This window comes from Melozone crissalis, unplaced genomic scaffold (genome assembly GCF_028551555.1).
Source record: "Melozone crissalis strain CALT ecotype California unplaced genomic scaffold, PUWL_Pcris_2 ptg000034l_1, whole genome shotgun sequence".
NCBI classification, from domain to species: domain Eukaryota; kingdom Metazoa; phylum Chordata; class Aves; order Passeriformes; family Passerellidae; genus Melozone; species Melozone crissalis.
The window spans coordinates 2738929-2754124 of NW_026535812.1; the positions used below are offsets into that span (position 1 = coordinate 2738929).

General features: G+C 49.4%; 1 protein-coding gene across 1 annotated transcript; it reads right to left on the reverse strand.

Moving 5' to 3' along the window:
- Positions 1-2167: 2167 nt before the first annotated feature.
- Positions 2168-6910, reverse strand: ADIPOQ (adiponectin, C1Q and collagen domain containing). The gene is made up of 3 exons (XM_054282779.1): positions 6840-6910; positions 3081-3306; positions 2168-2694 (listed from the first exon to the last, which is right to left on the reverse strand). Exons 2-3 carry the CDS (start codon positions 3295-3297, stop codon positions 2168-2170), a joined length of 744 nt encoding a protein of 247 aa, XP_054138754.1. The 5' UTR covers positions 3298-3306; positions 6840-6910.
- Positions 6911-15196: the final 8286 nt, after the last annotated feature.

Below are 15196 nucleotides of genomic sequence, written 5' to 3' on the forward strand. Positions count from 1 at the left end.
GCTGCTGTTTGCTGGGCTTTGAGGTGCCAGGCTGGGACATACAGGGGCAGTACAGGCACTCTCCTGGCATTGGTGAAGCTGCAGTTCAGTGTTTGTGTCTGTGAGAAGGGGGGAAGAGTCACTACATGGAACTGCCTTAATGACTTTCTTTAACATTTTTCCCAAGGTCTGAGCCTGAGTACTGGTGTTGTGGATAAAGCTGTAAGCATGTTTGCTCCTGCTGCATGGCAGCAAAGAAAGCAATAATTTGTTCTGGCTCCCTCTTGGGAACTGGTCTTTAAACTTGTATAGCCTCCTAATGTTTATCCCAAATGCCTCTTAGTACTCTGGCTGATTCAATTTTCCCTGCCTTCTGAAGATCCATCTGAAAACATTTGAGAAAAACAGTGCAAGAGCTCTGACTTGCTCCTTTCAATTTAAGCCTCTTACACCATTTGATCCAGCAAATGCTGCATTTTTAAATCTCTTTTTTTTTAATGGATTTCTGGCTTTGTTAACCTTTGCCCTGTTCCCTCCCAATAAATTCCCACAATAAGAGCAGGGTTTTTCCCAGCTGACTGAATTTAGCATGACCAGATTGAGCACCAGTTTCACCCTTTCTAAATTGAGTGCTTGGAGCCTTCAGGGCCACCAGAGGCCCTGGCTCTGGATGGCCATTTAGGCTGGATTCAGGGAATTTGGTTGGGAAAAAGTGTGAAAACCAGAGCTCATTTTACCCCAAAAGAATGCAATACAGTGTAAGGTGGTGAGATGCTGAAGCCTTGATGAAATTCAGAGTGTGGAGTTTCTTGAGAAAGCAAAAGGGGGATAGCCCTGTGTTTGCCAGCCTATGGTGTCCCCATCTTGCTGAAAAAAAAAATAAAAAAAGGATTTCCTGGGTTGCCTGGTGAGGCTAGGAGTATATCCCCTTCTTCAAGCCCTTCCCAACAATACACACACAAAAAAGTGGAGACATTCTCATTGAGAGAGCTTTTTATTGTTTTTTATTTGCAGTGTGGTAATTCACTGGAGTGTGGAAAATGATGTTGCAAGTAATTTCAGCTGAAGCTCTTAAAGCCGTTTTGTGCTTGTGATACTGCATTAGCTCTGCTCTGTGTTAGCTGGCTCTGAAGCTCAGTAGCAGGAGTTCTCTTTGAATGTATCTGAGAAATCATCAAATCCTCTTTTAGCTAAAAGTCAAGCAAGCTCCTTGGGGAGCAGTTTGATGGGATTGACACTAATTCCAGCCCTAACACTCTTCTGCATGCAGGTAACTTTGCCCAAAGCTGGGGCAGGGATGGGGGTGTTCATCCCAGGAGCCCACTCCACATGGGATCCTTCAACACCACCCAAAGCTGTGCCCAGCTGGTGGGCAAACCATGGCTTGTGGCACACTTAGAGCCTGGAAAAGGACACACACAGCTGATAGATCTCAACTTCTGCCTGCACCTGGGAGCTGTGTAGAGGGGAGATGGGACAGGATCTTTGTGATCACCTCAGAACCCCCAAAACCACACAGTCAATGGGCTGCTTTTGTTGTGTGGCCTCACTGGTGCTCAAAAGGCTTCTCAGATAAACCCCAAGAGAAGATCCCTGCCCTAAAGCAGCCTGCTGTCTGCATTAGAGATAACAATAGGGAATAAACATAAAAATAAAATCAAAGGATTAAAATCAGTGGATGTTAATAACCTGAATACATTCAAAGATCTAGGCTGAAAAAAGGGAGACAACAAACCAGGAGTGGAAGTCAAAGGCCCTAAGAAGTGGGAGTTACAAAAAATTGAGCCATCTGTTCCAGCTGAAAAGTAAAATTTCTACAATTGGTTTAAATGGATTTAGGTGGCTAAAAAAGAGAAATTTAGAATGTCACACTTAAATGCAACCAATTTTTCTCTTCTCACTTCTAAATTTAAAGGAAGGTTAAGCCATGTTGAGAGTTTTTCATGACATGACAGGAGTGGTATCTGACTGTGGGCTGAGGTTTCCACAGGAAAGCAAGAGCAGAGGTAGGAGTGAACTCTTGGTTCCATGGAAGTATTAGTATGACCTCAGTGATTTCACAGGAGAAAGGGTCCCCTCTTGGCAAAAGGCAATTTTTTTGGTAAATACATTAGAGCTATAGCGCCAGTGCCCCAGGACACGTCTGGGGCTAAGCCACCTCCTCCTTTTCCACACAGCACCCCCTACTTCAGTAGGTATCTGGGTCGGGGTACAGGAGGAAGCCCATGAAGGTGGAATCATTGAGGTTGTCAGCATAGACCCCATTCTTGTCCCCATTCCCGTACACCTGGAGCCAGACCTCGTCCCCGGAGCTGAGGTGCAGCAGGACGGAGCCGCTGGCTTGGTCCACGTTGTTGTTCTGGAACTGGTCGTAGGTGAAGATGACGGCCTTGTCCTTCCTGTAGAGGCTGACCTTGACGTCTGACAGGTACACAGTGAGGTGGTAGGAGAAGAAGTAGGTGCCAGGCACGTTGCAGAGGAACTTGCCCGTGCTGGGGTCGTAGTGGCCCTGCTCGTTGTAGAAGATCTTGCTGAAGCGGATGGGAACGTTGGGGGCCGGGCTGTGCTCCGTCAGCCCCACGCTGAAGGCAGAGCGCTGCACAAAAGCATCTTTGCCCTTCTGCCCTGGGATTCCAGGAATTCCAGGAGATCCAGGAGGTCCGGGAAAGCCTCGGCTCCCTACTGGGCCTGGTTCACCTTTGGGACCTGCAGGACCTGCGGGACAGAGTGGAAATTGGGAATTGCGCTTGCACTGTGTTGGAAGCTGCTGCTGAAGTGCAGAGGGGGCTGTGGTGTGAGCCCTGCTCAGCACTGAGCTGAGGAAGGGCTCAGGGATCTCAAGAGGCCCCAGGGGCTGAGGCAGAGAGTGGAAACCCTGCTCACCCACCACCGTGGCTGTGTGCAGAGCTGCTGAGAGCAGCACATCAGAAAAAACATCATTAACTGGAGAAAAACCCACACCAAACTCTTTGACTTGGGAATGTCCACCCCAAGAGATAATCAAAAGCCATATGGATAAAGATCAGGACCTACCAGACATGGAACCTGTTGGGACAGGGACTGGGACTTGAGCAATGACATACCACCTGCTCCTCACCAACCTTCATCTCCTTTATCTCCCTTGAGTCCATCTCTTCCATCCTTCCCATCCCGGCCGGGGGCACCGTTGTGGCCAGGGTAGCCGGGTGCTCCTCCCATCCAGTTGGCACACGGCATTTTGGGGTCAGGCTGGGGGGTCTCCTGGGCAGCCACCCCTGTGGAGTGGGGGGCCAGCAGCAGCAGCCACGAGCACAGCAGGAACCCTGCCAGGCCCCTCATTGCTGGTTCCTGATGTGGATAATTGCTTTGTTAACTTTAAAAGTTAATAGAGAAAAAAAGTGAACACTCTTCCCACCTCCCCCAAATAACAGAGAGGCGCAGAAGACTAAATTTCAGTCGGTCCATCTGAAGGAAAGCAGTTTGTGCTGCTGGTGTGAGCTCCATGAGCCAAGATGGGCCCCTGGGGCTCAGCCAGAGCAGAGAGGAGCAACGACCAGCTACCCCCCCAGCCCTCTCGGGCTCTGTGCAAGGCACAGATGTTTCAGCACCCAGCACAGCACATGCCAGGGTATCTGCGGCAGATCTCCTTGCAAAGCTCTGCTCAATTAGCCACAAAAAGCCCTGGCTCCTGCCTGGGTGAGTGAGCAGCTGATGGGAGGCACGGGGCTGGCAGAGTTGTCTCAAACCCTCCACAGCCTCCCAGGCAGGGGTGGGTTCTCACTGCACATACACCCTGCTCATCTGGATCTATCTAACATGAACAGAAACCACAGCCAGGCTTCCCAGCCTCCCTGAGCCACAATTTGAAATTGTGATACTGGAGGTTTTTTTCCATCTGAATTGTTTTTTGATTATGGGAAGACAAATTGTGCAGTGTTTAGGCACTGTAGGGTTGCATTTCTCTTTAATCTGGCTGCTTTGCTGGTCAGAGCAATTAATGCAGCTGCCCAAAACCAGGTTGGTGGTGACACCCTGCAGCCAGCCTGGCTTTGTCCTATGCTCCCAGCCCCTGGTGGGCTTTGAGTCAGGCTTTTAGAACACAAAATAATTTTAAAATGACCATTGTTGTGTGATACTGCTCCCTGGGCAGGGTTTATACTCTGGAACAGTAAAGGTATCCTGTTAGGAGCATTGTAAGTGGCATAATAGGCAATAAAAAGTGAGCAACAGCATGGCAATTAGAGTCCCTTAGCTCTGTAATTTTCAAGAAAAATAATATTTTGGAGCAATTTCTTTGCAGGGTTGCTTTTCCTGGGCAAGCTATTCAAACGTCATATTTTAAATAATGTCTTATTAGCTCTGGTGTAATTGCTTCAAAAGGAGCTGAAGAAATGTGCTGGTTTTAGCTGGGGCAGAGTTAATTTTCTTTGTCCATGTGTTGTGTTTTGGATTTGTGCTGAACACAGGGCTGATGCCACAGGGGTGGTTTTGTTATTGCTGAGCAGTGCTTTCAAGTGCATCAAGGCTTTTTCTGCTCCTCACGCCACCAGTGAGGAGCCTGGGGGTGCACAAGGAGTTGGGAGGGGACACAGCCAGGACAACTGAGCCCAGCTGAGCCAAGGGATATTCCAAACCATGGCATCATGCTCAGCTCTAAACCAGGGGTAAGGCTGGCCCCAGGCTGCTCCTCGGGGGCTGGCCAGTTATCAGTGAGTTGGTGCTGAGCATCTGTCTTCATTTGCACCACTTGTCTTTCTCTCTTTGTTATTTTCCTTTCCATTACAATTTCTTATTGTTATTGTTACTATTTTATTTCAATTTGTTCTCATCTCTCCCCATGAGTGTTCTCACTTTTACCAGTGCAATTCTCTTTCTCCCATTCTGCTGTAGCAGGGGTGAGCGAGTGGCTCTGTGGGGCTCAGTTGCAAGCTGGGGTTAAACCACAACAGTAACAAAGAGGTTGCCATGATTTCAGTTATTCTTGCAAAAAAAGTATTTATATTGAAGATATTGAAGGGGCTTTGAAAAAAACAAAATTAAAAGCTCTCTTTAATGGCTTTTGTGGGCAGTGCATAACACCTAAAATCAGGAAACTCCCAAATCTGTGCCCACCCAGCCAGGCTCCAGCAGCCACCCAGCACTCTGAGATGGCAGTGTCCTGCCTTGGGGGCAGTTTTGGGGCTGAGGGTGCTGTGAGGTGCAGTGGGCATAGCCTGAGCCCCTTAGGCAGTGCTCCTGTGGCCCTGTACTTTGGGAAAAGAAACATCCCCTTGCAGCAAGGGAGGTAGTGATTGCCCAGGGACCAGCATGGAGCAGTGAAGCTGATGTCTGTAAATCCTGAAAGTGGCTTGGTTTGCTAAGCAAGGTGTGCACAGTGATCACACCTTGCCATGCCCTAGTGGGACCCTTGTCCCCCCTGCCTGGGTCCCCTCCAGCTCATGCACTACCCCTCCAAACCAGCACAGGCTGCTGGGGACACCTAACTGTGCTAAAGCATGGTGGTGACCCATAGAAATGTGGCTCAAAATTGTGTTTCTTGAGCTGCGTTTTGGTGATTTTGCTGGGGTTAGTTCTGCTTTCTGGTGCCCTGCCTAGAACTCAACTTTAGCGATGTGCCCCACATCCAGGTCTTCTCCTGGTGCAAAAGAACCCCTCCTGTAAGGCCACCAGCAGTGCAGGTGTGAGGGGCCAAAGCAGGGCTGCAGAAGCTTTTCTGGGGGCTGCCTGGCCAGCCTGCTCAGAGCCATGCCCTCCCCAGCATCAGAGCACACATCACACACTCAGTGCCCTCCTTGCGCAGGAGAAAAGTGCTGTGATTGCAAGGAAAGAACATCTTCTATCCCCACAGTCTAACTCAAGCTCAGGTGATTTCTGTGCTCGAGAAGCCAAGCAGTTCTCTGGCATAAGTATATCTTACAAAGGGGAAGTTTTAAGCTGTGTCTACCAGATCTGAGCTTAAGCTCTGGTTTAGAAGTGACATCTCTTTACTTGGTCTGTCCCATTTCCTTCTGGTTTTCCATCTGATGCTTAGCATCAGTTTAACATGACATAATCTGCTATATTTGAATGTCAGTCGTACCTTTTGGACAAGAAACAGATCAACAAGAAATAGATGAGCTCTGTGCTGCTGGTGGCTTTCAGGGATCGCCTTGGCAGCTGCTGTATTAAAGGCACATATCTGTTACATGAAGCTTATTCATTTATCAGCAGAAACCACTGTAGCATCTGTGAGAACAATGCCATTCCTAAGGGCTACATAATAATTCAGAATTTAAATTTCAGATTGCACCATATCAAAAATTATATACTCCAAGTCCCCACATCCTTCTGCACAAAACAGACTTAAAAGTCCATCTGTTTCCCCACTGGAGAATTTCCCTCAAGGGAAAGGGTATTTACCAAAGGGTATTAACCAGGGCTTTGGCTTACGTCAAAAGTTTTTCTTTTTGTAATTCTCATAGTGTAATTTTTGCTGATGTTCCAGAGGGCTCACACCTTAAATGTGGGTGGTGCAGGTTTCTGGTGAGGAACTGGCGCCACTCTGGGAGATTTGGACAAACCCAATCTTCCCTGGAGTCTTTGAGGAAAGAGGTGAATCGAAAGGTGCCAGTGCAATATTCACTGTTACAGCCATGCAGTTTCTCACTGTTGTTGAATACTTTTTGATTTAGGAGTTCTGTTCTCTAAATAGTGTTTCCAAAAAGGGGAGTATGAATCTAATGGAGATCAGCTATTCTTGGTTTAAAATACTGTCTGGCTATTACGAGAATAACTCTGAGAAAGAAAACCTTTTGCAAACAGAAAAGTCTGTCCAATTCAGCACAAAAGAAGAGAAACTCGTGAACTTAGTAAGGAGGGAGGAAAAAAAAAATCATGCTTACCAGCTGCTTTGAGTCCTGGTTGGCTTGCTGCAGTCTGTTTAGAGAGTGAAGTCTGGCTATTGCATTGCTAAACTGAGGGCACAGGGAGCTGTCAGCTCAGACACTGCAGCTCCCTTTGCTATTGCGCATGCTGACCTAAAACTTGGGTTTTCCCATTAATTTTTCCTGGACATAACTTAAGTTTTGGAACAGATATATAATCCACTGGGATAGCTTGGGAAGATGGCCTTACAGGGAAAAGATGGCTTTGGGAATTGGACAGGAACTGGAGGAGCAGTGGTTTGCTGGAGAGCCTGTGGGAGAGCCTGCTCAGCCAGGGCTGTGCCGGCTGCTCTCTGCAAATTGGGAAATGCTTTAGTGGCTGCTGGAGAAAGTGTGTCCAGCTCACAGCAATGCACACACGTGGGGCTTTCAGTGTGCTAGGAAATGAATTATTGTGGAATAAGTTTGAGCTTCTCCTTTTAAACTGCAAGAACCATTCCTGGAGGCTGGAGGCTGCTGCCACACCAAAGAAGGGCAAAGCTGCCCCAGGGGGAGGGCAGCACTGGGGGAAAGTTCCTTTTTAAGGCACCTAAGCTTGTGCCAGCACTATTGTAAATGACTGGAGTAATTACAGCCCTAGGATGGCTTTCCACCTATCAAGCTTTTTGGCTTTAGGCCAAAACCAAATCTCTTTCTCCCTGTATCTTTCTCCTTCCTCTGCAGCTGCTGTGGGGCAGTTCAAAGTTAGCTAGGTGGCACCTTGGCAAACCTGAGTTCCCAAAATCATACCAGGAAAAGATTGTGTGGTGTTGGAACTGGGCATGCACAGCTGGTGTGATTGTGAGAGGGGAAACTCATCTGAGTGAATGCCAGTACTGGCATGGCAGCATTCTGAATTGCTGAGTTGTTTTCAAGACCTGGCTATTGGGAGGGACTAAAAAGATGGATAAATGAGCACATAAATAACTTTTTATATGGAGAGCTGGAAGTCAGCATGAGTGAATGCTAAAGCCTGAGGAGAAGGTGCAGAAGGGAGGAGCCACAGGACAACTGCCTGCCTTGTTCTGGTCAAGCCCTAAGTCCAGCGTTTGAAGAATATTTGTAGTTTTTGTTGGATTGTGGGTATTGCATGCAATGTTGAGACTTAAAGCAACCTCTCATGCAACCCCAATAAAATACTATAGTACTCTAGTTGGATGTGTTTTGTTATAAATGTGATTATCTAGGGCCATGTGCATTTGTGTGCATGCAATGCCAATGTTTCTGTCAAAGTCTCCTGAGCAACGAATGGAGGAGCAAGGCCTTGGAACTGAAATTGGACCTGCTTTTGCTGTGGAGTGAGAGGTTTTCAGCTGCCCCTGCCCCAGGTGGGAGCAAGACAAGGCTGCTTCCCCAGTCAACTTTTGGCTTGAACCCCAAAATGTATCACTGGGATATTTGTTAGGCTGCCAGGAGCTGAGGATTGGACATGAGGTGTTTTACAGGTAGTGCTGCAATTACCTCATGGTCTTTCAATTCAGTTGTCAGGGAAGTAGCACAGTGATAAATTTTTCAGTGGTCCATCAAACATCTTCCCAAACATTACCCAACCTCCCAGAAGAGAGGTGCAAGTTTATCTCTGGGGGTACAACCAGCAGATACAACCCCTGGCACACCTGCTTGCAGTTTTGTTGTGTTGCATACTTGGTTTGCAGGTTGGTGCTGGCTCCTGTTCCTGCTGCAGAGGGAGATCTTGTACAATGCAGAAAGCTGCTTCTGGCTTTGTGATAGGAGAACAAATCAAATGCCTTTGGCTCTGCCTGGGGACAAGCAAAGCCTGGCACCAAATGTGGGCTGTCCTGGCAGTGCCCACAGCTGCAGTGCTCAGGGACAGCACTCTGGATGGACTGAGGGTGTTTTGGCACAGAGGAAGCTGCTGCTCACAAGTCCTGCAATGCATTCTCTGCTTTGCTCTGTGGTCACCAGCCCTCCTGTGTGGGACCCACTGCCAGTACCTACCTTGGCTACAGGCCTTGTGCTGAGCCTGTGTAAGAGCCTAAATGAGGGATGTGGGACTCCAGGCAACTTTCCAAAATGCAGTTTATTGTATCCAAAATGCAGTTTATTGTATCCAAGAGTTACAGCAGCCCAGGTGGTGGGTGACAGAGCTGTGCCTACAGCTGTCAGCTCCAGCTGCAGGCAGGCCTGGAGACCCTTTGGTTTTGGTCACAATGCATTATAGACTTTTCTTTGCTGAGCATCTTAATACAGTAGAACCAATCTATACCTTAACTATTATCTATAGCCTGCCATAACTACTATAATTACCATATTCATGTTACTATTCTCCAGTCACTAAAAGTTAGTACATTACAGTTTAAGTTACAAGTTGTTCTTCAGTTTTCTTGCAATGGAAAATTCTGAGACCTTTTTTCTACTTGCAACATTTGGTGACTTGTTTGTCAGTGCTATCTTTCTGTTTGGTAAAAACATCTTGTTTTGGGTGGGTTTATCTTTTGCTCTAAGTCATAAAAACCCTTCTAACTGACACACCCTTTGCCTCCTTGGTTAGCCAAGAAAACTGGCTCAGCAATTCTTTTCTTCTATATCAAAACTTGCTTCCATCTCTATTCCTTCATCAGGCTCTACATTTAAAAATCTTTCTGCCAAGTATACATATCTGTGAGACTTTCTTGTCAAACTTTCATCCTTCCCAACATGCCTGGATGTTCCCTCTCTTGGACCTGATGCAAGCCAGCCAATATGAAAAACCCACAACTGACTTGATGGATTGTGGCTCGCATCTTTCAGTAAGAATTAAATATAAGCACAAGGTTATATTTAGCCATCTATAAACAGGAATAAAATAGAGCAGAGGCTCATTATCAGCTGTGCTCTGTCAGACCCCTGTAGCTGCCTTGGTCGCAGGGAGGCTGGGACAGCTGCCTCGGAGGGAGGTTGGTGACAGTGCAGGCCCTGTTGGCAGGGTCTGTGCCATGGGGCTGGGCCAGGAGCCCTCAGCTGCCCACACTGTCCTGTCCCAGCAGGATCAAACCAGCACCACGGTGGAGCCCAGTTCCATGGGAACCCTCATCCCCCTGGCTGTCCCTGCTCTTCCTCTCCAGAGCTGCGCTCCTCCACTGGGATCTGTGTGAGCCCTGTGCTCCCACTCACTGTCCCCAGGGATGCCAGGTCATCCCCTCATCTTCCCTCTGGCCCTGGATACCGCATGTCCCAGAAACAACACATTCCCCACTTTGCTAAAAATGGCCCAAACTGTTGATGCTGTCTGGCAGGCGGCCTTGCAGGCTGCTCCTGCTATTCTGGTGCTGTCTGGAGAGACCACGGCCTCTGTGCCAGGGTGCACATCTCCATGCCAGGGTGCACATCTCCATGCCAGGGGCAATGCTGGCTCCGGCCCAGGGCACCACGGGCAGCCTGGGGACGAGGCCCACTGCTGTGGCCAGCCAGACCCTGCTGTGGCCAACCCTTCCTGCTGTGAAAAACACCAATCACTTGGTTTTTAAAAGTTTAAAAGTTTAATAGTAATAAAATGGCTATAAAAATAGTAATATAATTAGAGTGATAATAATTTGGACAATCTGGATTAGGACAATATGAGACAATAGAAACAAAGAGTTATGGACAGTCTGGGTACCTTTTTCTGGGCAACATAAGCCTGAGAGGGGACCCACATTAACAGACGATTAACCCTTAAAAACAACAGCCTGTTGCATATTCATAACCTCATATATGATGCATAAATTCCATTCAAACACAGGATTCTGTCTGGGCGGGTCAGCTTCTTCCTCTTAATCCTGATGGCATCGTCATGGCTGAGCAAGGTAGGGAGAAGTTCATTTCTTCTGATAAGAGAGCAATAAATTCTCTCTCTGAAATATTTAAATGTCCTGTGACTGCTATCTCGCTGCGAGTCCTTTCTTTAAAGAAAGTATCCTATATAGCATAGTTTCTATTTTAACATTTTGTTATAACCTTAAACTATATTTAACACACCACTTAAGAAAATTAATACAGCATAATTTTCTGACATAACACATATAATATTCATTTTAATATTTGCGAAAAGCCAATCATAAAATACATGCATTTTTCACATTGCCACCGCCTCATGGGCACTGGGGCAGGACAGCGACGAGGGCTGAGGGGGCAGCTCCGCACAGAAAGCAGTGAAATGGCCTGAGCTGCCATCCCCAAACCGCGACTGCCCGCGGTCCCAGGCATCCTCCCCATCCCTGTACAGCCTTGCACTTCCCTCTAGTGGCTAATTGTCAATGGAGCTCTCCCTGTGCCCGGGCCGAGGCTGGCAGCCCGCTCCTGTGTGCCCTCAGGGCCTGCTCAGCCCTTCTCCATGAGTCTGGCTCTGGGTGGGTGCACCTGGGCCATCCATGTCTCCAGCAGTGCCAGCAGGGAGGCACAAGGGCCATGGCCATGCCGTGTGGCACAGCCTTTCCTGTCACACCTCACGGGTTTGTAATTCCCATGAGTTACAAACTCATGGCCCTGATGCTCCCCCTGGGTTTTTCTCCATGAGTGTGGGGAGGTGGCACAGGTCTGTGATGGTGTTCACAGGGGTTCTTGGATGAGGGAAGAGACGAGAATGTTGACTCTGTGTTTCAGAAGGCTTGATTTATTATTTTATGATATATGTTATACTAAAACTATACTAAAAGAATAGAAGAAAAGGTTTCATCAGAAGGTTAGCTAAGAATAGAAAGGAATGAATGATAACAAAGCTTCTGTCTCAGACAGAGAGTCCGAGCCAGCTGACTGTGATTGGCCATTAATTAGAAACAACCACATGAGACCAATCCCAGATGCACCTGTTGCATTCCACAGCAGCAGATAACCATTGTTTACATTTTGTTCCTGAGGCCTGTCAGCTTCTCAGGAGGAAAAATCCTAAGGAAAGGATTTTTCATGAAAGATGCCTGTGACACAGGCCCAGGGTGGCTGCTCACCCGAGGCCATGGCAGTGATGACGGGTGGGGGACAGGAGGCCTCTGGAAGTCAGGAGCCCACGGGGGCCATGACTTCTTCCCATCACATTTTGCTGTGCATTGTGCAAGGCCAGCAGAAGAGTTTTTGGCCACAAGGGTTTTTCCATTCACTGAGGGATGGATCCCCAGCCCCAGCTGTGGATCTGCTGGGCATTAGCTGACTCCCTGCCTGTTGCAGGTGAGGGATGTGCCATGTGCCATGGCGTGGCTTTGGCACTGGTCTGTGGGGCCTGGGGCTCTTCTCCCAGTGCTGGATTCTCCTGGACTGTCATCCAGGGATGCTGAGCCAGCCCTTGGGTCTTGGGACAAGGGGACACACTGCACTGGGTGGTCTGGGGGCCCCGGGCCCTGGCTGAGGACATGGCACCCACTGCCACGCTCTGCCTTTGCTCGGGGCCAGCTCCTCCTTTCCTGGTCCATTTCACACAGACAAACGGGCTCTTTTCCTCCCTCTGATGGGCAGCTCGGACAGAGCAGCTCCCTGCCAGGCTTGAGCAATGGCGCGTTTCTCTTCTTGGCCCTTGCCAACAAACTTCCCTAGCCTCAGGGGAGCCCTGCTTGGCTCCCAGTGAGGCGAGGGATCTTGGCACAGCAAGAGTTCTCATGACAAAGGGATATTGAGACGTTTTGTCCAGGAAGCAGAGCCCCGTAAATACTGCCCAGAGCTCCTGTTATTGAGTCACAGCTGTTCCCAGGGCTCGTTTGTGCTCTCTGAGCTCAGGGTGCTGCTTTGGCCTCCCCACGCTGGCCAGGGCAACCAGGGGGTTCTGCATGATGGCATCCAGCTCCCCTCTGCTCCACTGAGCCAGGCACTGGCTGCTTTCACAGAATCACAGAACCACAGAAACACAGAATCACAGAATAATGAGGTTGGAAGAGACCTCTAAGATCATCCAGTCCAACCTATGCTCTAACACCTCAACTAGACTAGAGCACCCAGTGCCATGTCCAGCTTTTGTTAAACACATCCAGAGATGGTGATTCTACCACCTCCCTGGGAAGAGCATTCCAGTGCTTTATTACTTCCAGCACAGCCCGGGCTTGTCCGGGGCTCCCTCTGGGCTGGAAGGAGCTGTGCAGGGAGCAGAATGAGCTCAGTCCTCCGTGTGTGGGTCACCCCTGTGAGCACCTCCCCTCCAAACCCCCCCAGCTTTCACCCCTGCAGGGATGGCATCTTCCGCCAGGCACCTGAGGGCGCACCTCAGCCTGGCTGAGCTGTTAATGAGCGACTGTTAATGAGGTTGCCACTTGCCCGTTCAAATGAGCAGCTTGTCGGAATTCAATGCATCCCTCCGGGTGTCCAGAGTTGCTGAGGACCCCGCTGGGGGGCTCGGAGACCCTGGCATGCGGCCCACAACACTTGGGAATTTGATTTTGACCCCTGGAACAAGATGCCAGCTTTGTATTAGGACATGAAAGTCACACAGGTTTGAATGGTGTAATAACAAAATGATCACAGGGTGAAAATGTAGATTTTAGGACTTTTGGTATGGGGGCTATGGGGACAAGATGGAGGAACTTGGGCGTGTCCAGCCTTTCTTCTTCTTCTTCTTCTTCTTCTTCTTCTTCTTCTTCTTCTTCTTCTTCCTCTTCCTCTTCCTCTTCCTCTTCTTCTCCTTCTCCTCCTCCTTCTCCTTCTCCTTCTCCTTCTCCTTCTCCTTCTCCTTCTCCTTCTCCTTCTCCTTCTCCTTCTTCTCCTCCTCCTCCTCCATTTTCTGCAGTGATGCTGGCACTTTGGGGTTGGTTTAGAGTAGAAGTGCACTGTCTAACATAGGTGATAGGTATTGGGAATTAAGTGTAACTATGTTATATGTAGTTTGTAGTATAAAAAGACAACACCACCTCGGGGGCGGTCACAGTGCTTGTGGCTGCCCTGCTGAGCAGATCTCCGCTGGGTAGAAAGAAAATTTTATAGATAAGAGTTAATAAACAACCTCAAGACCGAAAAGTGAAGAGTCCAGACTCGTTCTTCAATTGTGTGGGCCAAAGCAGAGACATCCTGCGCATCTCAGGGCAGCGATTATCAAACAGCTACCCGAGAGCAGCTCAGCGCAGGCAGGGCCAGCAGCTCCCCACGCAGCCTCAGCAGCACCGCATTCTTACAGAGCCCCGGAATTGTTTATGATGAGAGCGTTTCTGAGTCACTGAGGCAAGGAGAAGCGCATTTCCTTCACCCAGAGGAGCGATCCGAGGCAGCCCCTCCGCTGCTCGGACAATAGATGGAGCTCCGTGCCCTGGCTCCGCACGCCCGGCCGGAGATGCCCGAGCGGGGATGGCCACAAAGAGCCCCCGAGCTCGGGGACAGCCCCGGGACCCTCGGGGACAGCCAGGCCCTCTCTCTGCAGGTGGGTGAGCAGTAGGGGGTGAGGGAGACATGACCCCAGCCAGCTGGAAACAAAGTGGAAGAAGAGAATTGAAGTTTTCTGGAGCTTTGCAACATTTGTGCAATTTGGTGGAGGTAATCCCAGCACGATTTCCATGGTCTTCCCAGACTGCATCACACTTCTGTCCTTTTTTAAGAGGTAGGGGCTCTTAAAGAGAGGGGCTCCCAGTCCCCTGTTTTTCTTCACTTTTGGCTGCTGAGGGACAGAAATTGCATCATCTCCCCTTTTCACCACTTCCCATCACTGAACATGTCTCTTCTTTTGGACTCCACACCTGCTGCTCTCAGTCTGGGGTGTCTCAGTGCTTTTGGGGTGTCCGGGGGCACTGCACAAACCAGAAGAGTGTGTTTGCTCTGGGTCTGATGGCAGAGGGAGCACGTGGATCCCCAAAACCCCAAGTGGTTTAGCAGAACCTAAGGGGAGCTGGTGTCTCCATGCTGGGGCCCAGTGCAGGCAGCAAGGAGCCCTGGCATGCTGGAACTCTTGGCACTGGGGTGTCAGGGTGTCCCCAGCCCTACACACAGCAGCCAGCTGGGGCCAGGACTCCTCACAAGGGGATTTTCCTTTCTTCTCTCTGTTCCTTTCCCCCAGACATGGCACAGGGAGGGCACAGGGAGGGCACGGGGAGCAGACAGGGAACAGCCATGGAGCAGGCAGGGCTCCTCATGGCTCCACAAACCACAGCCCTCACCTGCAGTGTTTGGAGGCCCTGCCTGGTGCCAGCCCTGTGCCCTCCATGCCCGTGGTCACCCCAGCACAGGGGTGGAAGTCAGGAGCCCACAGGGGTCATCACTCCTTCCTGTCACACTTGGCTGTGCATTGTGCAAGGAGTTTTTGGCCACAAGGGATTTTCCATTCACTCAGTTATGGATCCCCAGCCCCAGCTGTGGATCTGCTGGGCATTAGGAGCCAGCCCTGTTGTCTCTCTCACTTTTCTTTGAGATGATTATTTTAACCATTTCCTCAGGCTATATCTGCACTAGCTGACTGC

Bases quoted from the DNA above. Each gene is read 5' to 3' on its own strand.
- ADIPOQ (XM_054282779.1), bottom strand. From the start codon at position 3,297: ATGAGGGGCCTGGCAGGGTTCCTGCTGTGCTCGTGGCTGCTGCTGCTG. The intron at 2,695-3,080 runs GTTGGTGAGGAG...TCTGTCCCGCAG, and splicing joins GGGAGATAAAGGAGATGAAG to GTCCTGCAGGTCCCAAAGGT.